Source organism: Henckelia pumila, chromosome 3 (genome assembly GCF_033568475.1).
Source record: "Henckelia pumila isolate YLH828 chromosome 3, ASM3356847v2, whole genome shotgun sequence".
NCBI lineage: Eukaryota > Viridiplantae > Streptophyta > Magnoliopsida > Lamiales > Gesneriaceae > Henckelia > Henckelia pumila.
This window is the reverse complement of record NC_133122.1, coordinates 191,422,099-191,444,905: the sequence shown is the minus strand read 5'-3', so window position 1 is coordinate 191,444,905 and position 22,807 is coordinate 191,422,099. Positions and strand designations below refer to the sequence as shown.

Sequence of the window (22,807 nt, the reverse complement as noted above, 5' to 3'; positions counted from 1 at the left end):
TTTTCATGTTTCGATTTTTTAAAAGAAATTGTGTTTAAATAGCAATGAATACTATATGATAATTTTTTAAAAAAAGAAATTACGTTTAAGTAGCAATGAATACTATATGATAATTATGAATATGGACTTAACTGATCAACCTTAAAAACCAACAAAACTATTTCCTTGACTTTTGCCATTGTGACCTTTATTGGTCACCCACAATATATATAACACATTTTTCCCAAGCATACTATTTTTTTTTTTTTTTTTTTTTTACGTAACCCAAGCATACTATTTTACCAACACAAGATATATACATCTAAAACGCTTTTGAAATTATAATGTTTAATGTAAGGCATATGTAGAATTATTTGATTTACTTGTTGACGGTCGGCGTACAAAAACTATACTAATAACTTCGATTTTTTCCCCTTTTTTGTCAAAATAAGCCATCACTGTTAATGGCTCCTACGACAAAATAAACTCTATTTTATGAATTGTAATAAGAAAATTCATTAATTTGTATGATGATTTTCATTGAGAACACGAGGATCGAAACTTATAACTCAATTAACTATCTGATAATATATATAGATCACATTGGAAAAAAGATGTTTCAAAAAACCCTTACACCAGTACAACAAGAAAGGCCTCCACATATATATATATAATTAAATCCAGTTTTTTTCTTTTTTTTTCTTTTTTTTTTTTGGGGGTTACAACCTCAATATTAAACTCAAGTAGGTTCAAAAAGACATGGGAAAAAAAATAGAACTCAACCATGTAATATATGCTTTGTTAGCTTAATTAATTAAATTAGATCCATATGGCATTGGCTCTGATTAACAACGGCTTGAGCTTGCCCTGAATATTGAGGCTCATGATTTCATTAGAACCACCCACAAACTCTCGGCCAATGAACACAGCCGGCACGCTCGGATTACACCCCAGTGCTGTTGTTAACACCTTCTCAATTTGCTTCCCGTTCGGAAGCTTATCGACCTCGTATATCGTCGGATTCGCCCCGAAACTACTTATCAACGTTTTGATCGAATGAGACATGCAGCAGCCGCTTTTGGTGAATATCACCACTGAATTTGCAGCCCCCAACATCATCAGCACGTCCATTGCAACCGGCTTCGAGTTTGGCGAAAACTTTGAAGTTAATCACTATGAGAAAGAATGGAGGTATATATGTAAGAGATGTTATGGGAATTTTGAAGCTGAGATTTGAGAAAGAAACGTTTGAAAGATGGTATATTTATATCAGCAAAAAGTAAGGTTGCTTTGCATGTAAATGATCTAGAATATTGTGATTGTGGGAATAATATGTCATTAGTTAATTACTATATATGTATATGACAAGTTGGATTGGAATTAACGAATGAATAAGACCTTTGTGATACATATATTCCGGAATAATTTTTTTTTGGCTTGAGAATGTTGAATATCAATGTGACTAATTAAAATTTTAAGACTATTGTAAAAAAAAAAAAAACTATTTTGACAATGTTTTAAAAAAGGAAAATATGTTTTTATTTTAATCTGTGCTTGCTTTATTTGCTATTTAGTCTTCAGCTAGCGTTTAAAAGACACCAAATTCGATTATTGAGAGGGAAAAAATTTAAACTATATGTATGCGAAAAAATGATCATTTATTCCGACAAGTGTCAAATGAAATTAGAGAATATATGAAACTACCACATGTATGTCCGTGCGTACTATTAAAAAAAAATATATATATATATAGGCATATTCTCCATCACTGGTAGACTGGTATAGTAACATAAAAAAGTTACAAAAGTCTCCACAGAAATCACACGTGAAAGTTGAAATATAAACTGTGAAGGCACTAGGTTTTTTTTTTTTTTTTTTAAATAATTATTTTTGAAGTGATTCTCTTGACTATTCCATCCTTACGTCTTACTTATTTATACTACATTTTCTTTTTCATCCGTCTAAAATATATAGTTTAGTTTTCATATTTAATATTATATCTCATATTCTTTTATCAATTTACCTCTATCAAATTAATATAATTAAGTATTTATACAATTATTTTATTATATTAAAATCTTTATTAAATAAGGGTAAAATGAGAAATTATTTTATAAAATTTACTTTCTCAAACACTTTCTTAATATGTATGAAACCACACACTTATCTATTAACATGAGATGGATCGGAAGGAGTACCTAGTAAATGCTTGTTTGTGCAAAATGGACAAACTCTTTTGGGTAGATGCGTGCTGAGCTAATAAATTTAGGGAAAAAATAATAATATTCTTAGAAAATTGCATGGGAATTTTGAGTTTTAATTTCTTTAATTAAAAAAAAACATAGAGAGGGTGCATGGGCTAGCTGCCTAGCTTATTAGTCATCCTGATCTCCAGAGAATTTATATATATATATATATATATATATATATATATATATATATATATATATATATATATATATATATATATATATATATAATTGACGTCTCTTGCAGTCAATTGCACGTGATTATGTTAAAGCATGTGTGGGGTATGAAATCCACCAATTTTTGTTGGAATTTGTTTCCTTGTACAATATATGTTGCGATTAGATTGTAGCATATTTGATTTATCAAAACATATAATATCGGGTATTTAATTAGAAAAATTTTATTTAAAAAGGCGATGGTCTAAAATAGTTAATTGATAATACTTGTGGAAAATCCATCATAGTTCGTTGAAATAATGCATTCAGGTTGTGATTCGATATAAGGTCTTGATTTAGATGAATGATGAAACAAAAGAACGCGTGGATCTAAAATGACAACACACATCTAGGGTCTTTTTTTAATTTCATTTGTATTTACGTAAATTAGGTAGTTTTGCAATCACTAAAAATAGGTTATTAATGTTGATTTTTTATTTACAAATAAATGAGTGGATTTGAAATTCTGCTAATCAAATTCATTTGAAATCTAGGACTTTGACGAATTTTAATATGTTATATATGACTAACACTCTTGTGAGACGATCTCATCCGTGAGACGGATTAATCCTACTCATATTTATAATAATAAGTAATACTTTTGTCATAAAATGTAATATTTTTTAATTGATAGCACATATAAGAGACCTGCCTTAAAACAATAACTCTTGAGACCATCTCATAGTTTTTATCGTTATATATATACTTTTTTTTTAGAAATATATATATATACTTTGGTATTATAAGAAAACAATGTTTTACGGCATGATCGGCATGTTTTTAGAAGCCAAGTAGTTAATTAATATATATGTGTGTCTCAAATTTTATAATGTATATATTATATATTAGTGAAAGATTGACTTCTCAAATTAAATATTTTTCAAATGGTTACAATTTCATATTAAGTGATGCTCTATATATATATATATATATATATCGTTGGTCACCAAATTAGGAGAATAAATTTTACTGATATTTAAAATCTCTCTTACTTTTTGAACGAAGGATTTTTATTTTGGATGCATGTTAATTGGGATTAATTTGTATCGTGATTAATACTATTAATTTCTTGACTTGTATATTGAGTCTCTCTGTGTTAATAATGGTAGTACAGATAAACAAAAAAACTAAAGAAATGAAATTAGATGAAAAAAGCCTCAACTTATATATAATCAACCTATTTAACATGCGGGTACACCATCAACATTTAAAGTAATTCCAATACTAAAATGTGCCATATATATTTATTAGCGAAAATAAGTTTTTTAGTCCAGTAACTTTACTCCCTTTGGGTTTTGGTCCATTAACGTTTTCGATGTGGGTTTTGGTACACTAACTTTGTATTTTCAATGTTTTTTGATCCAACTTCATACGTGCCAGCTTTTTATTGGTACACGTCATTATTTTGGACCAATCAAAAGTTGACACGTATGCAGTTGGACCAAAAAACACTGAAAATGCAAAGTTAGTGTACCAAAACCCACATTGGAAAAGTTAATGGACCAAAACCAAAACATGAACAAGTTAATGGATCAAAAAACTTATTTTTCCTATTTATTATATATGCAAAATTAAAAACCATGGGATAAATTAATTAGAACTCAAACCATGCATGCATTTTTTAAATCTATTTTAGCTTAAATTAATTAGATCCATATGGCATTGGCCTGGATGAGCAATGTCTTGAGCTTGCCCTGAATATTGAGGCTCATGATCTCTTTAGAACCACCCACGAACTCACCGCCAATGAACACCGCGGGCACGCTCGGATTGCACCCCAATGCTGTTGTTATCGCCTTCTCGATTTGCTTCCCATTCGGAAGCTTATCGATCTCGTACGTCGTAGGGTTCGCCCCGAAACTGCGTATCAACGTGTTGATTGAATGAGACATGCAGCAACTGGTTTTGGTGAATATCACCACTGAGTTCGCTGCCCCCAACATCATCAGCACGTCCATTGTAATCGGCTCGAAATTTGTCGAAAACACGAGGCGAATGATATATATTTATATATATATAAAGAGATGTACGTTATGGGGAAAAATTTTGAAGCTCGATGGGCCTTGAGAATGAAGCGTTTTCAAGATGGTGTATTTATATTGTAACGATCGAGGATGTTTTTTTTGCATGTACGGTCATGAGATCGAATGGATGATGTAAATATTAAAATATGCTTTGATCATCATAGGATGATTGTGGGAATGATACGTCAGCTAGCTATTGCTATATTATTGCTAGTTGGCTTGAAATTCAATAAATCACCCCTTATGATATATTCCGGAATATATATATATATATATATATATATATATATTTATCTTCAATACCAATGTGACTAATTAAATTTTGTAGAATAAATACTTTATTTTTATCAATATATGGTCCTCCAAAAGTTCCTCATATCCCATTATTATAAATGACTGTATCGGTCTGACCCAACCTATCAAATTACATATAAAATTGATTAAGTATGTTGAGTTAATTAGACCATATATCCTGCCACTTAAAATAGATAAATAAGTTGAGTTGTGTTGGTGTTTTTTCAAACAAAAAAAAAAACGTGTTGCTAGCCAGTTGAAACAACTCTACTCATATAAATTGTACATCTAGTATTTTTCTTATTTGAGACTCTTCCATTATACTTACGCATGCCAAGGAGGAATGAAAATTTGTGGTGAGAGTAAAGTAAAAAAAGTTTCTTTTTTTGAGAAATGATGGTGATATATATATATATATATGAACAAAATTTACTATTATTTATTTGTTATTTAATAATATAATGGATTTTACTTTACTGTTTTTTTTTCCTCAATGATGATAATTGATACCATACAGTTTTTATCAATTACGTGTCACATGCATTTGGATCTTGAATATTTTTAAGCTGACTCGAGATATATTGCTATGTCCCAATGATATTTGAAACGATTATTTTAGAAGATATCAAGTGACGGTAAAATTTCATACCCTAGCTAATTCCGGATCTGTCGATACTATCTTTTTTGACAACGTCTTAAATGAGATTTACTCAATTTTTACACGCGACATCTTTGCGTAAACATCTCCCCCTGCCAAAAAAAAAAAAAAGAGTCGTTATATCTAGCATATATGGACGATATATAAGCATAAACAGAATCCCTAATTTCTCTCCCACAAAAGGACAATTCTTTTTATTTTACTCTTATTGATCCAATTTTTACTTATTTTACTCAGTTTATAATTAGCCCATAAAAAAGTAAAAAAATTCAAAACCAAAATAAGAACACGAACAATTTTAACGTGTTTTGGTCTAACCAATGGACCATACTCAACATCAAATAAATTCATTAAGAAAACCAGTATTACAACCAACAATGGACTTCTACAATTAACAAAGATTTCCTCTTTGTTCTCGTTTTCAATTCGTTCTCCAAAAGCCCTTCAATGCACGAACAATTCTTTCCCAAGTACTCACATTATATTCCTGTATCGAGAAATATTGAATAAAAGAACTTTATGATCCATATACCAAAAATACACTCTCTTTCTAAAACTCATATTTTTCATTCAAACAATGTCTAAATGAATGTAATGCATAACAACAATATTATGTTCACTCTAAAATATTTGACATTAAAAGCGATTTGGTGTCCTTTGACCACACATGGTCACATCCGACAATCTTCTGAAAAACTAATTTATATAATCGTACATTTTTCTGGTTAATATCCAAATCATGCATCCAATGATTCGTATTTTTGCATATAAACATAATTAATGATTTATTGTTGACGTGACAAATCATGGAACATTAGCGCATGAATGAGAGAGCTCAATCTCAATCAAAATCGAACCGAATCCCGAAATTGTTTCAAAATAAATCACAAAATTTTGTTCAAAAGAGAGAAAAAAAAGATTATAATTTATTCTGACAAGTGAAATGAAATTCGAGAATATGAAACTACCAACTTACCGTACATGATGAAAGCAAGTAAGCAACTGTTCAAAAAACTTAAGCATATTCTCCATACATCCAAAGTAATGACCGAAAGCTAATTAAAATATAATAATAACAATTCTTAGATAATCTCTCTACAGAAATGACTCGTGAAAATTGTAAGACATACACTAGTTTTTTAACATATTCTCCATAAATCACGAGATTCTCTTATCTACGTATTTTATGCTTACGGGGCCCGAACAATATCATGGATTCCACTTGCAAGATAGTTGTCATCAATTCCGCACAAAGGCCCTAGCGGGGTACTACGTTAATCTATAATATTTATACTATATATATACGATGTCATAATACATGGGAAAATTTTTTCTTTTAACTATTTGAGATCATGGTATAATTTTTTTATATTATAAAATTATTTAATATTTATTTAATTTTAAAAAATGATAAAAATATATTTTATAAATTTAGAGTTTATCTTTCAACAACAAAAATGATCATTAACAGTTGAAAGACAACGCTTTTTTTAAAAAGCGTTGTAAAAGAAATAAGTTTTGAATTCCTCTTTATTTATATATACATATATATATATATATGTTATATATATACATATATAGTTTTGAATTTTTAAATGATCATCCTATTACAACGTATAATTTTAATCTCAAATGTAATCAATCAACTAAACATAATAGTATTTTTTTCATAATAACTCTATATACTATTAAATTATTTTAATAATCACTCTCTAATCTATTTTTAAACAATCTCATCCTTCAAAATAAACTTAACTTAGCCTAAGTCACTAGGATAAAATTATTATTATTATTTAAATGATCTATGGGGGAGGTATATATAACAAGGTACGGCCCAACGAACACATGTCCAATGGACTTAACTAGATAAATGGCTTTAGTTAGTGTTTGTGTAGGATAAATTAAGAAGTGTTTCCTAAAAATTCTCTCGTACACGATCTAAATCAAGTTAAGGCGATCGAGTACTCGTTCGGTCAAGGCCATGAGGAAGCTCGGAGCTCGCAATCGTGTCATGCATATATACAAAAAAGGTGAGCTCCGATAGGGACGGTGTTATAAGGGTGTACTTCGAATTCTGAAAACGTGTACAACAACAGCAGTAACGGCAACAACAACTAGTCGAGGCGAGAGAATCTCTCTATCCACAAGACGAAATTGTCCGTTAACAGTGCTCAACGTTGGCGGCAATCGTCTCTAAGATACAACGACTAACGATCGTGATATAGCAGCACTACAAATATCACGAACTTCAGCGAACGAAAATAAGTTTTTCAACTTTTCTTTGAGAAAGTGAGGGAGAGATATTTCAGAAATCAGAAATCTGATGTATACGTTATCAGATGTTTCTGTATCTATTTTTTGTGTTATAATTATCGTATATATAGGCTTATACACAGAAAAAGCCCAGAAAGAGACGCAACTTTTCAGACTGTAGAAGGCGTGCTCGGTCGGTTATTTTTGATCAATCGAGCGCCCCTCTTCTGACATACCTACTGTCTCGCTCAAACTATGGTGCGCTCGATCGGTTAAATTTAGCGGACCGAGCGCCCAACTTTTATGAAACATTTTGTCTCGGCAGAGGAGGGCCGCGCTTGGTCGGTTGTTTTTAACCGATCGATCGCACTCACAAAAATAATAAAATATTATTCTTGAACCAAATTTTATCCAAAAAGGATAATCGGATCAGAAGACCTCGCCTCGCCGAGCCGGCCTGCCACGCGCGCGTGTGTTAGTTGCATCAATTAGCGTCTTGCCTCTTTACAAAACATCGGTGCCCTAAGGACCCAATCCCATAGTCCAAAAATGGACTATATAATTTGAACAATACATTGGAAATCTTCCAATGTGGGATATTGTTTCCCTCCAAATTATTCACCACAATTCAAATTTTTGGGACAAGCAATTCAAACTTTTGAGACAAGCTTTCAAGCTCATTTCTCATTTCTTACAAACTTTTGGTACAAGGTTTTCAAGTCCATTTATTCATTCAATAATTTTCAACAATCCCCCACATGAATGAATTTCACGTACATTATCATTCTCACTAGAAAGTCTTTATGAGATATTGTTACATCAGGATAGGTAGCTTGTGGCTTTGAACCTACCTTAGTAAAATACTATCGGATTTACTAGTTGCATAGTGACGCGATGTCTTGAACTAATCAACCGTTTATGTAAACCAAGACAATAGTACTTACATAACAATACTTTTACTTATTTTGTTCTCACGTTGTGTCCATTTCGGCCCTGGACCGTATCTTAGATTCATAAGTGTTGCAATCAAAGCGGCCAATACTTTGCACTTATATAGGTGATCTCCTATCAAGAGTATCATGCGTTACTCCACCTCATAGGTATAGGAATCATTAAAAGAAAACTTAACCTCACCACATTTTGCAGGTCATTTATACTTGGATATTACAGGAATGAGTGAGTAATTATTCCAAGTACTCAAACTAACATTTATAACTTAGTTGTCCCATTGAACCAAGGTCTTGGGATCTTCAATTTTCAAGGTTGGGTTACCGCTATAAATATTTTAATTTGTGGATTTTAAACCCATTCCTCCAAGTAGTTTGTACATTTGATCTCTATTTATACTTTTTGTAAGCGGATCCACAAGATTTTCCTTTGACTTCACATAGTCAACCGAAATAACCCCATTCGAGATCAATTGTCTTATGGTATTATGTCTCCGACGAATATGTCGAGATTTACCATTGTACATACTACTTTGTGCTCTTCCTATTGCTGACTGACTGTCACAATGAATCGTAATGGAAGACACCGGTTTATTCCAACATGGAATATCTTCTAGAAAGTTACGAAGCCATTCGGCTTCTTCTCCAGCTTTATCTAGAGCAATGAACTTGGACACCATAGTCGACCGAGCTATACAAGTTTGTTTAGAGGATCTCCATGACACCGCTCCTCCACCGATTGTGAACACATATCCACTCGTAGACTTGGAGTCTTTCGTGTCAGAAATCCAATTTGCATCACAATATCCTTCTAGGACTGCAGGATATTTTGTATACACTATTCCATAACTCGAAGTGTATTTCAAATATCCAAGCACTCTCATTAATGCTTTCCAATGATCCTCACTTGGATTACTTTTGAACCGACTCAGTTTGTTTACAGTATATGCAAGATCAGGACGTGTACAGTTAGTTAAGTACATTAAACTTCCTATCACCCTTGCATATTCCACTTGTGAAACAGGTTCTCCTCTATTTTTGGCTAAATGTGTACCCAATTCCATAGGTGTTCTAGCCGGAGGACGATTTGTGGCATTAAATCGTTCAAGAAACTTTTCTACATAATGAGTTTGGGATAACATAATTCCAGCAGGAAGTCTAGAGACTTTAATCCCTAGAATTATATCACACAATCCCAAATCCTTCATATCAAAATGTTGTCTCAACATTTTCTTGGTTTTCACAATCAATTCATGGTTACTACCCATGATTAACATGTCATCGACATAAAGGCAAACAATTACATATGCATTTGTAGTACCTTTAATATAGACACATTTGTCACATTAATTTATTGTGAAACCATTTGACAACATTGCAGTGTCAAACTTTTGATGCCACTGTTTAGGTGCTTGTTTGAGTCCATACAACGACTTGACAAGTTTACACACATTTCTTTCTTTTCCGGGTACAATAAACCCTTCTGGTTGTTTTATATATATTTTTTCATCCAACTCTCCATTCAAAAACGCTATTTTAACATCCATTTGATGTATCTCAAGATCATGCAAAGCTGCAATAGCTATGAGAACACGAATGGATGTTATTCTAAAAACCGAGGAGTAGGTATCGAAGAAATCATATCCCTCCTTTTGTCTAAAACCTTGAACCACGAGTCGAGCTTTATATTTATCTATAGATCCATCTTCTTTGTATTTCCTTTTAAGAATCCACTTGGATCCTAAAGATTTACATCCCGGAGGGAGATCAACCAACTCCCACGTATGATTATGCATGGTGGAATCTATTTCATTTTGTATGGCTTCCTTCCAAAAAGGAGCCTCATGATTTGATAAAGCCTCTTGAAGAGTTCTTGGTTCATTATCTAACATGTATGTTAGAAAATCAGGACCAAACGATTTTTCAACTCTTACACGCTTGCTACGTCGTGGTTCCTCGTTGTTTTGTGGAGTTTCAGTTGTGTTTTCATGAGTTCGCTTGTTCGAACTACTTTCTTTCCTTTCTTTACATGGAAATATATTTTTAAAGAATACAGCATTCCTTGACTCCATAATTGTGCCTTCATGTACATCAGGAATCGTTGACTTATGTACTAAAAATCGATATGCATTACTATTGTATGCATAACCAATAAATATACAGTCAACCGTTTTAGGCCCAATTTTTATTTGTTTTGGCTTAGGTACTTCTACTTTTAGCCAAACACCCCCACACTTTGAGGTATTGGTAAGAATGTTTACGACCTTTCCACTGTTTATATGGTGTTTCATCTTTTTCTTTGATTGGAATCCGGTTTAGAATGTGAGTTGCTGAGAGAATCGCTTCACCCCACATATTTTGAGGTAAGCCAGAATTTATTAACAACACATTCATCATTTCCTTTAATGTTCGATTTTTGCGTTCTGCAACGCCATTGGATTGAGGTGAGTAAAGGGCTGTCGTTTGATGAATGATGCCCGAAGTTGAGCAAAATTCTTCAAAAGGAGCTACATACACTCCACCTCGATCACTTCGAATCATTTTAATCTTTGAACTTCGTTGATTTTCAATCTCAGTCTTATATTTCTTGAAAGCTTCAATTGCTTCATCTTTGCTTTTCAATAAATATACGTAACAAAATCTGGTGCAATCATCAATGAATGTTATAAAGTACTTATTTCCACCTCGTGTTTGTGCCATTTTTAAATCACATACATCAGTATGTATTAATTCAAGTGGTGTAGTACTTCTCGTGACATTATGAAATGGAGCTTTAACCATTTTTGCTTCAACACAAATCTCACACTTGTTTTGTGAATTTCTTTTAAACGTATGTATTAAATTTAAATTTGCAAGTCGTTGCAACGTATTGAAGTTAACATGTCCTAATCGTTCATGCCATAATTCATAACTTTCAGTCAAGTAAGCAGAACTAATAACTTTATTCTTCGCCTCAAGGCGGAAAACATTCATTACATTCAGTTTAAAGAGACCACTATCTTGGTACCATTTGCCAACAAATACACCAGATTTAGTTAATACAAATTTATCAGATTCAAATACCATTCTAAATCCAGCCTTGCTCAAAAGAGAACCCGAAACTAAGTTCTTTCGAATGTCTGGCACATGCAGCACATTCTTGAGCGTCACTCTTTGTCCGAGGTCATCTTCAACACCACGTTTTCTACTCCCACAACTTCAGATGTTGCGGAGTTTCCCATGAACAACTTTCGATCTCCAACGGTGGCATAGGTGGAATACATATCTTTATCGGCACAAATGTGACTCGTAGAGCCGGTATCAATCCACCATCCTCTCGGATCATCCACCATGTTGGTCTCACAAATAACGGCACTTAAATCAATATCAGAAATTGCTAAAGGTACATACCTTTGTTCAACCAAGTTTGATTGATTTCATTTTTGATTTGTGTTGTTTTTCTTTGGAATTCGGCAATCCCTTGCCATGTGATTTGGTTTGCCACAGTTGTAGCAACTTCCTTGGAATTTCTTCGCCTTCCCTTTTTGTTTCCCATCATGGGGGCGCTTCCTTTTTTGACTCGTACTAGACTCCGCCAGATTTGCTTTGACCTCGGTTTCCATTTTTTTATGTGACTTGGCCTCGGTATTTCTGTTGTCCTCCTCAATGCGAAGTCGCACTATAAGATCTTCAAGTTTCAACTCCTTACGTTTGTGCTTAAGGTAATTTTTGAAGTCTTTTCACATTGGAGGCAACTTCTCAATGATAGACGCGACTTGGAATGGTTCATTGATTTCCATCCTTTCGGCCAATAAGTCATGCAAGATGATTTGTATCTCTTGCACTTGACTCATTACAGTTTTTGAGTTTATCATCTTGAAGTCCAGAAATTTGCCAACCACGAACTTATTTATACCTGCGTCTTCCGTTTTTTATTTCTTCTCCAAGGAATCCCAGAGTTCCTTGGCCGTCTTGACAGAGGAGTAGACACTATAGAGAGTGTCATCAAGGTCATTCAGAATATAGTTTCTGCACAGAAAATCGTTGTGGTTCCATGCATCAACTGTGGTCCTCCTTTGGGTGTCAGAATCGCCATCAATGACGACACGGGGATCCTCCTTCAAGAATCTAGACAAATTGAGTGTTGTCAGATAGAACAGCATTTTCTGCTGCCAACGTTTGAAGTCGGCACCAGAAAACTTAGGTGGCTTTTCTCCATGTGCGGGGGCGGAAGCGAGCGGAGTGAATGAAACAGTAGACATCTTCAGAATCCGATAAATACAAAAATTTCGTCTTGCGATTGTTATTAGGGTGTACTTCAAATTCTGAAAACGTGTACAACAACAGCAGCAACGACAACAACAACTAGTCGAGGCGAGAGAATCTCTCTATCCGCAAGACGAAATTGCCCGTTAACAGTGCTCAACGTTGGCGGTAATCGTCTCTAAGATACAACGACTAACGATCGTGATATAGCAGCACTACAAATATCACGAATTTCAGCGAACGAAAATAAGTTTTTCAACTTTTCTTTGAGAAAGTGAGGGAGAGATATTTCAGAAATCAAAAATTTGATGTATACGTTATCAGATATTTCTGTATCTATTTTTTGTGTTATAATTATCGTATATATAGGCTTATGTACGAAACAACACGTTTTAAGGCGTAAGGATGCAACTCATGACAGAAAAAGCCCAGAAAGAGACGCAGCTTTTCAGACTGTAGAAGGCGCGCTCGGTCGGTTTTTTTTGACCGATCGAGTGCCCCTCTTTTGACATACCTACTGTCTCACTCAAACTATGGTGCGCTCGGTCGGTTAAATTTAGCGGACCGAGCGCTCAACTTTTATGAAACATTCTGTCTCGGCAGAGGAGGGCCGCGCTCGGTCGGTTGTTTTTAACCGATCGATCGCACTCACAAAAATAATAAAATATTATTCTTGAACCAAATTTTATCCAAAAAGGATAATCGGATCAGAAGACCTCGCCTCGCCGAGCCGGCCGTGCGCGTGTGTTAGTTGCATCAATTAGCGTCTTGCCCCTTTACAAAACATCGGTGCCCTAAGGGCCCAATCCCATAGTTCAAAGTTGGACTATATAATGTGAACAATACATTGGAAATCTTCCAATGTGGGATATTGTTTCCCTCCAAATTATTCACCACAATTCAAATTTTTGGGACAAGCAATTCAAACTTTTGAGACAAGCTTTCAAGCTCATTTTTCATTTCTTACAAACTTTTGATACAAGGTTTTCAAGCCCATTTATTCATTCAATAATTTTCCCAGGGTCGGTTACATAGCCATGCAAGATCTGTGACTGCTACGATAGACAAAATGACATTGTTATTTATGTTAGCCTTTATATAGATCTTTAATTTTACTGTTTTGTAAGTGTCAAAAAACCAAACCAAAATTCAAAATTAAAAGTACTAGATGTTCAAACACATATGGTAGTAGTACAAAATGGAAAAATTAAAGCCTCAATTCATAATTACGTACCCTATATCTCGGGTACGTAAACCTCAACATTCAAACTTACAATAGTAAATGTGCTATAATTAGCATCATATATATTATATATGTTATATATGCCAAAAACCAATAGAACTCAACCGTGCATGCATGTAATTTTTAAGCTTTGTTAGATCCATATGGCATTGGCCTTGATGAGTAACGGCTTGAGCTTGCCCTGAATATTAAGGCTCATGATTTCATTAGAACCACCCACAAACTCCTTGCCGATGAACACCGCCGGCACGCTCGGATTGCACCCCAATGCAGTCGTCAACGCCTTCTCGATCTGCTTCCCATTCGGAAGCCTATCGATCTCGTAAATTGTAGGGTTCGCGCCGAAACTGCGTATCAGCTTGTTGATGGAGTAAGACATGCAGCAACTGGTTTTGGTGAAGATCACCACCGAATTCGCGGACCCTAACATCATCAACACGTCCATTTGTACGTAATTAGTATTAATTATGAGAGATTAATTTGAAGCTGGGGCTAATTGAGAAAGCAACGTTTCCAAGATGGTGTATTTATATGAGCAACAAAGTGTAATGGCGCAAGATATGCTCTCATGAGCATAAGATCGATGATTGTGGGAATGATATGTCAATTAATTAATTAGTACATGGCAAGTTGCGTCGGAATTCAACGAATATGACCTTTGAAGTACATATATTCCGGAATATTTTTATGGCTTGAGAATGTTGAAATACAAATGTGACTAAATTTTCTAGAACGGAAACCTTTTTTTGATTAATTATTTTATTTATTATCATTGCTTTTTAACTTTAATAATAATAGCTAGTAATAAGTTATATTTCTGGAATTGCTAAGAAATGAAAATTATTTCCCGATGGTAAAAGCGAGCTAATTAAATGGGTCGTCATAGTAATTACCTCTCAAAATTACACAAATTTTTTATGCTCGTAATTTTCCAAAAAGATTATATTTTTTCCATGAATTTGATTTTTTTTTTTGTTCGCCATAAAATAGATTATTTTGAGGTGTCTATTTGACATTTTGGTGGATGAAAACTTCATCAATATGTCCATAGTAATTTATAACTTATAAGTATGCCTCAGAAAAAGCAGTGCATATATATTATTATTTTTTTAACCAATCTATATATTATTTTATATAGTAGTTTTCATGCCTTAATAAATTAGTATATTTATAAATAATTGAAATCGGGAACATTCTCCATACTTTTGAAGTAAATGGAACTTAAAAGGTTTACGGTCTCTCTACGTACAGAAAGAGCACATGAAAGTTGTGACTTGTGATATATATACCGTGAAATATCGTTACTTTTTAACCTGATGTAATTAATTGATTCCCTACCTGCTTTATGCATATATAACATCATAGATTCCCTTGCTTAATTAAGATTTTATTAAACACAAAAACTCATATGAAATCTTCTAATATCCAACTCAATTCATGAGAAAATATTATTTTTTGTGTAAATATATTACTTTTCATTACAAATATCGATCGATTATATTAATTGAAAGATGGATTGAGCTGATTAGCTAAAAAACCGAATCATGTGTATCAGTCACTGAGTTAGCAACTGAAAATCCATAATTCCGTTGCTAAATTCTAATATATCCGGTTGCTAAATTTTTACAGCCACGAAAACAAGAACGTTCTTTTTCGTTTTCTGACCCTAATTCATCTCTGTATGTAATGGCGGAGCCAAGATCTGAAATACACTCGGGCTAGAATTTTTAACGAGAAATAAAAAATAATGTATAAGAATTAAAACGCTGAATAAGATACTTGTTCATTGTAGTCTTAAAAATTTTTTCATTAATAAAATCTTATATAATTTTTTATGGAATCGTATTTAATTAAGATTTAAATTTTTTTGACTAATATCACAATTCAAATTTGTTTTCAATATGACATCATATCAGCAATATATGATCAGCGCGATGCATAATGTAATATAAATAGAAACTTGAACCGAACAAACCATTAAACTTTTTTATGAAATCAAAAATTGTAATTATAAAAAAATTCTTTTACTGCAATGCAGTCAATTTTAAAATAAAGCAATATCACAAAGCATAAAAAAATTACTCAGCAAAAAGAAATCTACATTATAGAAGTGAAAATATTATTTAAAAAACGAAAATTGACATAGATGAAAGTTAAATTTAATCAAATCTAATCAAGATGACAAAGACGAAAAATCCCAATTTTGATACATATGGGTTATTTAATATTTTTTAAGTGGGCTACATGTGGACTATTTAATTTTTTAAATTTGTCTATCCAGGCTAATATAACATTGGTCCAAAAATAATAAAAAAATATTTCAAAAAATATATATAATACATTAAAAAAAAATTTGAAAATGGGCCACCCGGGCTTTAAGCATGGCTCCGCCCTTGCCTGTATGAAGTTGTAAAATCATTCGGTCACTAAATCAGGTTAAATATTGTTTCTCATTCTATATATATATATGTATTGGAACGATCCATCTCATAATATATAGACTTGTCCATTTTGATTTGATCAATGGTTCCACACAAACGTTTCCCAAAAAATTTGTTATTTTTTTTCTAATTTTTTTTAAATAATTTATATTTACATTTATTTTGCAATATTCAATTATATACAAAATAAAAAAAAAACCAATTGAATCCCTGATTTCTTAGGAATTTTTATGGTACGGTTAACGATTGGATACGTGATCTAAGAGAGATATTGTTCCACCTAGAAGAAGGCATCTTTGATATATCATATATGAAATCTCATATCTCAATCGGGTATCATAAGATTTTAAGAAATAAATATTATCCCTAATTAAAATCATGCATGCACTTTTTTACATCATCAATTCCAGTGGGCGGTTTTAGTAAAATACTAAAATCTTGTGAGTAACTAATTAATTAATGAAGGGCTCATTTTTGGACTTCGATCATTGATTTAAGTGGTAAAATTTGGATAATATTGGTCATGTAACTTATGTTTTTTAGTTATATTTCGTTAGAGTATGATTAACACGTTGCTGGAAAAAACTGAAGTAACACCTAAAGATGATGACGTGTTCGACAAAAGTACTGTTCCAATGACATGAACAAACTCTAAAAGGACTTATTAGACCAAAGGTCCATGACTCAATTTTGACTTCTTAGAAGACCAAAATCCAAAATAAGTAACTTAAAGGACTAATTAGAAATTTTCATTAAAAAAAAAAGTAGAGCGTCAAGATATTGTGTTTGGACAGCGTTCTTGTTTTATTTTGAAGCTAGTGACAAATACATTTTTAAAAAATACCTTCCGAAGTTTACATCTAACAATTTTAAACAGTTGCAAAAATTTATTGATAATTATTTTTTGCGTAATTTGTGTATCCAATGGCAGTAAATAATTGGGTGAATAAAGTCTGGCCAAGTTTGATTTCGATATGTTCAACTCTTAATATACTTTTCCTAGCTAGTGCAAAATCGAGTCTTGGCATCCTAATATATATGTAGAGTTTTCTATGTTTTTTTAAACTGCAAATTGCGAACACCAACATGTGGAAAGAACAAAAGACAAAGCAAAAAGGAAGACATAAAAGATTCTCGTACATATCATCTCTCAACCGTAAAATTTGACCCCAATACGTACACACACGCTCAAAAAGATATTATCTCAGATCAACCACTTTCGGTTTTCCTAAAATAAGCCTTTATTTTTCGCTCATTTTTCCAAGTAATGTCCCGAAATTATATGAGGTTGAGAAACACTTAAAATAAGCTCTTGCAAACACAACTTAAGTAAGAAATGTATTGAGATATTGATTTAAGGGAAAATTGTTTTTTTGTCATTTATGTTTGTCATTTTGCGATTTTAGTCCTTTATATTTTCAGATTTCAGTTTTAGTCCGCTATCTTTATTTTTTTGGCAATTTTAGTCTTTTTTCCGACGTGGCGGTGACGTGACACCAATTCAGTGCTGATGTGGAGCTGACGTGTACAGTGCCACGTAGCATTTTTGAATAAAAAGGACCGAAATTGCTAAAAATCTAAACATGCAGGACTAAAACTGAAATGTAAAAACATAGAGGACCAAAATCGCAAAGTGGCAAATATACATGACTAAATTTGCAATTTTTCCTTGATTTAATTTGTTGCATATACAATTTTAGACTTCTATCTATTGTTTGTGTGTACAATGTGTATTGAAGTGCTACCGCTAATTATGAACATATGTATGTACGCATGAATTTTCATGTATATTAGTAAGTTATTACTTATGATTAAAAAAACATTTAGTTATTTTTTAAATTTAGTAAAATAGGCTTTTAAAATAATTTTTATTGAATTAAAAAAATGATAATTTTCTCCATCTATTAAAATGATCAAGTTAGTTACTTAAGATGCTGATATATTATCATATAGTATAGAAATATAGATATATTGTCTTTGTAACATATATATATATATATATATGTATATATATATGTGTGTGTGTGCGCATTTGCGTGTGCGTGCAATGTGGAGTCGTGGAGGGTGAGGGGCAGTACGACAACCTACGTAGTACGTACAATTATTTCAATTTCATATACTATATATATATATATATATATATATATATATATATATATATATATATATATGTGTGTGTGTGTGTGTGTGCGCATTTGCGTGTGCGTGCAATGTGGAGTCGTGGAGGGTGAGGGGACAGTACGACAACCTACGTAGTACGTACAATTATTTCAATTTCATATACTATAGATATATAGTTTGCCTCTTATATATAATATTTAGGCTCCATTCTTTGCATATGCATATGTTTATATGCTCAAGGTGAAATAGAACGTGAACAAAAATCTAGGTGCCTCTGGCCAGTCGAGTCAACCAATCATCTCATTCTCATTTGATTTTAAAATCTATTTAATTTATTTTTTTTTTATCTTCATTCCACCGGATCAAGGATAACCTTAGAAGATAGATGTATGTAAAACTCTAAATTTAAGCACTTTTGTTAAATCATGATCCATTAAGAAATTATAATAACTTATTTTCTATAATTTATTGAGATTATAACAATGTAACGCGATAATCGTGACAATCCAAGAGTTGGGTGTAGTACATATATCAACGACGCTGATGCGAATAAATCATCACAAATAAATAAACATGAATTCATATGTCACGAGTTCATCGAAAAACAAATAAATTTTACAAGATCAAGTCAAACAAAATAAATTTCTAGCATTAATATGCTCACTTTCACTTCCGAAATTCTGCAAGAACTAGCAGAGGCCGTTAGAAGAGGTACGCCAGGAACGATGCTTAGTCGTTTGTAGAACTCGAAAGATTGCACCAAATTGCTTAAACCAAGTTTAGGCCTTTGTACAACAGTTGAAGCAACTGAAGAAACTCCTCCTTGCCTGTGAAAGAGAGAGCATGGTTACACTTACACACACATTGCAAGATGGAAATGTCAACTTCAAAACTTGTTTTTTCAGTACATGAAACTCAAGGGGGTAATACTCTGAATGACAGATCCAGAAATTTTAGTTTTGTGGGCGAGGCGATGGAGAGGGGAATATGGTCATCCCGACTGGTCAAACCACATACATCGGGTAAGAAAAAAACCAACGTAAGTTGCATTTATTTCCACAGTTAAAGTCCTTATGAATTCATTGCCTTGGTGCAAACCATTTCACCAGTAGGGTTCTTCTGCTGAAAGATAATAACTTTATAGGAGCAAATCATTGCTTTCTTAACTGATGATAAGCATATTTCCATTCTCTGGAACTATTTCCAATATTTTGGAGCCGTAGTACTTAAAAAATGATGATAAACTCCCATTTTTTCTGTTATGACCAGTAAGTCAAAGATCAATAACGGCAAGTGTCAGAAAATCTCAGAACAAATATATATAGAGAAGTATATTATAAGTTAATTAACCTGGTTTACAAGAATATAATGGTTACCAAACCTACCAGCATGAGTTCAGGCCAACAAACAAGAAGGGGAGGAGAATGCTTTATTACAACCTTATTGGTCCCCCCCCAGTCCCCACTCCACCCAATTTTCCACCATTTAATTTAAAGTAGCAAGAAACTTGTGTAATGGCGTGTATGAATTCATTACTCATCCAGATCTTTAAGGTGATAACTAAAAACAACTCATATCTAAACTCAACGTGACAAGTAAAAGCAGGTGATAAAAATAAATAGTTGTAAAGGTACACGTGATCGAAGAGCGTACTGTTGGAGAGTGACTGCTATGATAATCTTGATTATGTTGGGCGCTGTTCGAATTTTTAGTGGTCGAAGAGACAAGTTCTTCCTCGTTTCCAAGACTAGCTCTTGATGGCTCCCTCTTATTCTGCTTCCTCATTTCTCTTATTTTCGTGAAATCCATTGAGTAGTCGGGCAACTCTCCCTTGTGGTCCCAGTCCCCAAATTGTGGCACAGAGAGCCATGGTGCATTCTTCACACAACAAAGAAATTAGCATATACATGATTGAACTTAAGTAATGAACTCTTCTCCTTTGTTGATACTTACTGATATTGTCATCATTTAAACGAATAATCTATTTCAATTACAAATACATAATAGATATCACAGCTTCAAATCAAGTTTGAGGTACCAGCTCTTACATAAATTAAATCATAAATCTATTGTTGGGCAAATTATATGTCTGTCTATCAAAAGCCACAGCTAACTAATGGTGTAACTTAACCTTTTTAACTATACATCAACTCGAACAGAAATAGCTAATTAATGGTGTGACATAACCTTGTACATTATACCGCAACCCAATCACCAAATTTTATCATTTTGTCATGGTTGCAGAACCAACGGGAGGGGGTCCCCACTTTCGAGTTTGCAGTACATGTGTTTTGTTTATGCATAATGATCATAGGCTTCTGTAGTAATTCTAATTCGAATTAGAAAACCCCATATATATGCACCATTTCTAACTCAGCCACAAGTTGTTGCAGAGAGAGTCACATAGAACATAACACCATTTAATTGCCCCGACTTGAAACTAAGGAGAATCGAACATGTGTCGTATATGAATTGTAGGAGAAGTGCTAGAGTGCAACTCAAATATTTCAAACCTAACGAATGAACCATTTTCCAAATCTTTATTTCGCATTGACAGACACATGCAAATCAATAATTTGCTTACCCAAATATGAAAAAGAAGAACAGTTAAATTTGGAATACAGCTGTTGAAAATGATTGCTCGAGGACTAATTCTTGTTTGAAAATTATGCCATTCAAGCCCCAAAACATGACCGACTAATGACTATTATCATATACTGTCGCCATCGGTTAACTGACTTTTGCAAATCCAATGTATGTATGTGCAGAAGTGGAAGCTCAAGAGACGAGCATTTCAAACAAATTAACTCGTATTCAATAACACATTAAAACTAAAACTTCAAAAATTAAATACTTTGAAGTTGAGACCTCTCAGCCTATAACTACGGGTAAATTAATATTTTCTCTCTTTTTCCCCTCGTATATTTGTTCCAAAACCATGGACAAAGGAATTCAATATTTTGACCATAATTCAACAGCCTTGCATCATAGATTCAAAAATAGTAATAACAAAACGACAATCCCAAAACGAAAACTTAACAAAATCAAGGACCAAATTTATACAGCACATCTCCAAGCAAACATTAAACAGACATGTACATTAAAACTCCAAATTCAAAAAATTTTTACATCTAAGCTATTGATTGTCACTCCAAAACCACAGCTAAATTATTTAAAAACCCGCCATGATTATGCATATCTAGAACTGGAAAAATACTCCTAATATGCTGTGATCATACAAAATTTGATCTTGGATTTAATTTACAATAAAAGCTCAAATATACATCAAGTGATCAAGAAAAAGCTCCAAAACCATAGAATACACCAAAGAAACATAAATTTTCTGAAACGAAATACTCAGCTGGAGAATTCTTTACCTCTTTGCGATCTTCCATAGCTTAACAGCAAACTCCTGGGCTTTCTTGAAAGTAGAGATGCCCTTTTTATTAAAGAGAAAGTGACTTCACAGAAAAGAACTTTTTTAAAAAAGTATAAAAAATATTTTTTGCAACTTCAATGATAAATTTTCACAGCGAGAAAAGAGAAAAAGAAGGAAAATATTTAAACTTAGAAGTTGTCTAATAACGGCAGATTTTTGTGGGCAAAAACTCTCTACTTGTAGATCACAGAGGCTGATGGTTATCAACTTTTCTTGTTTTTGTTTCTTGCGTTTGTCGTCCTATCTTTTTTTTTTTTTTTGGGAAAAGATTTGTTCCCATTTTTATTTTATTATATTATATATATTATATTTATGAGTCAAAACTTTATTTTAGTCTGTCAAAAAAAAAACTTTATTTTAGATTTTAAATATGAAGTCGCCAATGAAATTTTCCACACGTAACAACGGTGTAGCCTACGTGGGCAAAGCTAATAGATCCAAATTTTTAAAAATTATATATTTTAGCTATACGTGTCATTTTATTGTAAAAATTTGAAACTAATAACCCAATTAAAAAAAATTTATATTGCGTCTACTGAAAACATTAGTACCATGGTCGCACGAAAGTAATCTTAATCCACCGGTATTTACTTTACAAAAATAAAAAAAATTTGTTAAACCCAAAGGCTCATAAATAATTGAATATGGCATGATTTTTAATTCTTAATTCCAGTGAAGATGAATAATATATGATTCTA

General features: G+C 32.7%; 4 protein-coding genes across 4 annotated transcripts; all 4 read right to left on the bottom strand.

Annotated features, from left to right (window-relative positions):
• Positions 1-798: 798 nt before the first annotated feature.
• On the bottom strand, positions 799-1,110 carry LOC140890227 (monothiol glutaredoxin-S6-like). Its single transcript, XM_073297986.1, has one exon. It carries the CDS (start codon positions 1,108-1,110, stop codon positions 799-801), a length of 312 nt encoding a protein of 103 aa, XP_073154087.1.
• Positions 1,111-4,090: 2,980 nt separating this feature from the next.
• Positions 4,091-4,402, bottom strand: LOC140890226 (monothiol glutaredoxin-S1-like). The gene has a single exon (XM_073297985.1). The coding sequence runs from the start codon at positions 4,400-4,402 to the stop codon at positions 4,091-4,093; it is 312 nt and encodes a 103-aa protein (XP_073154086.1).
• A 9,839-nt stretch (positions 4,403-14,241) lies between these two features.
• LOC140890225 (monothiol glutaredoxin-S1-like) lies at positions 14,242-14,553 on the bottom strand. The gene has a single exon (XM_073297984.1). It carries the CDS (start codon positions 14,551-14,553, stop codon positions 14,242-14,244), a length of 312 nt encoding a protein of 103 aa, XP_073154085.1.
• Positions 14,554-19,197: 4,644 nt separating this feature from the next.
• LOC140890520 (uncharacterized) lies at positions 19,198-22,348 on the bottom strand. Its single transcript, XM_073298368.1, has 3 exons — positions 22,048-22,348; positions 20,324-20,548; positions 19,198-19,497 (listed from the first exon to the last, which is right to left on the bottom strand). The coding sequence occupies exons 1-3, from the start codon at positions 22,063-22,065 to the stop codon at positions 19,450-19,452; spliced, it is 291 nt and encodes a 96-aa protein (XP_073154469.1). The 5' UTR covers positions 22,066-22,348; the 3' UTR covers positions 19,198-19,449.
• Between the last annotated feature and the right edge of the window lie 459 nt (positions 22,349-22,807).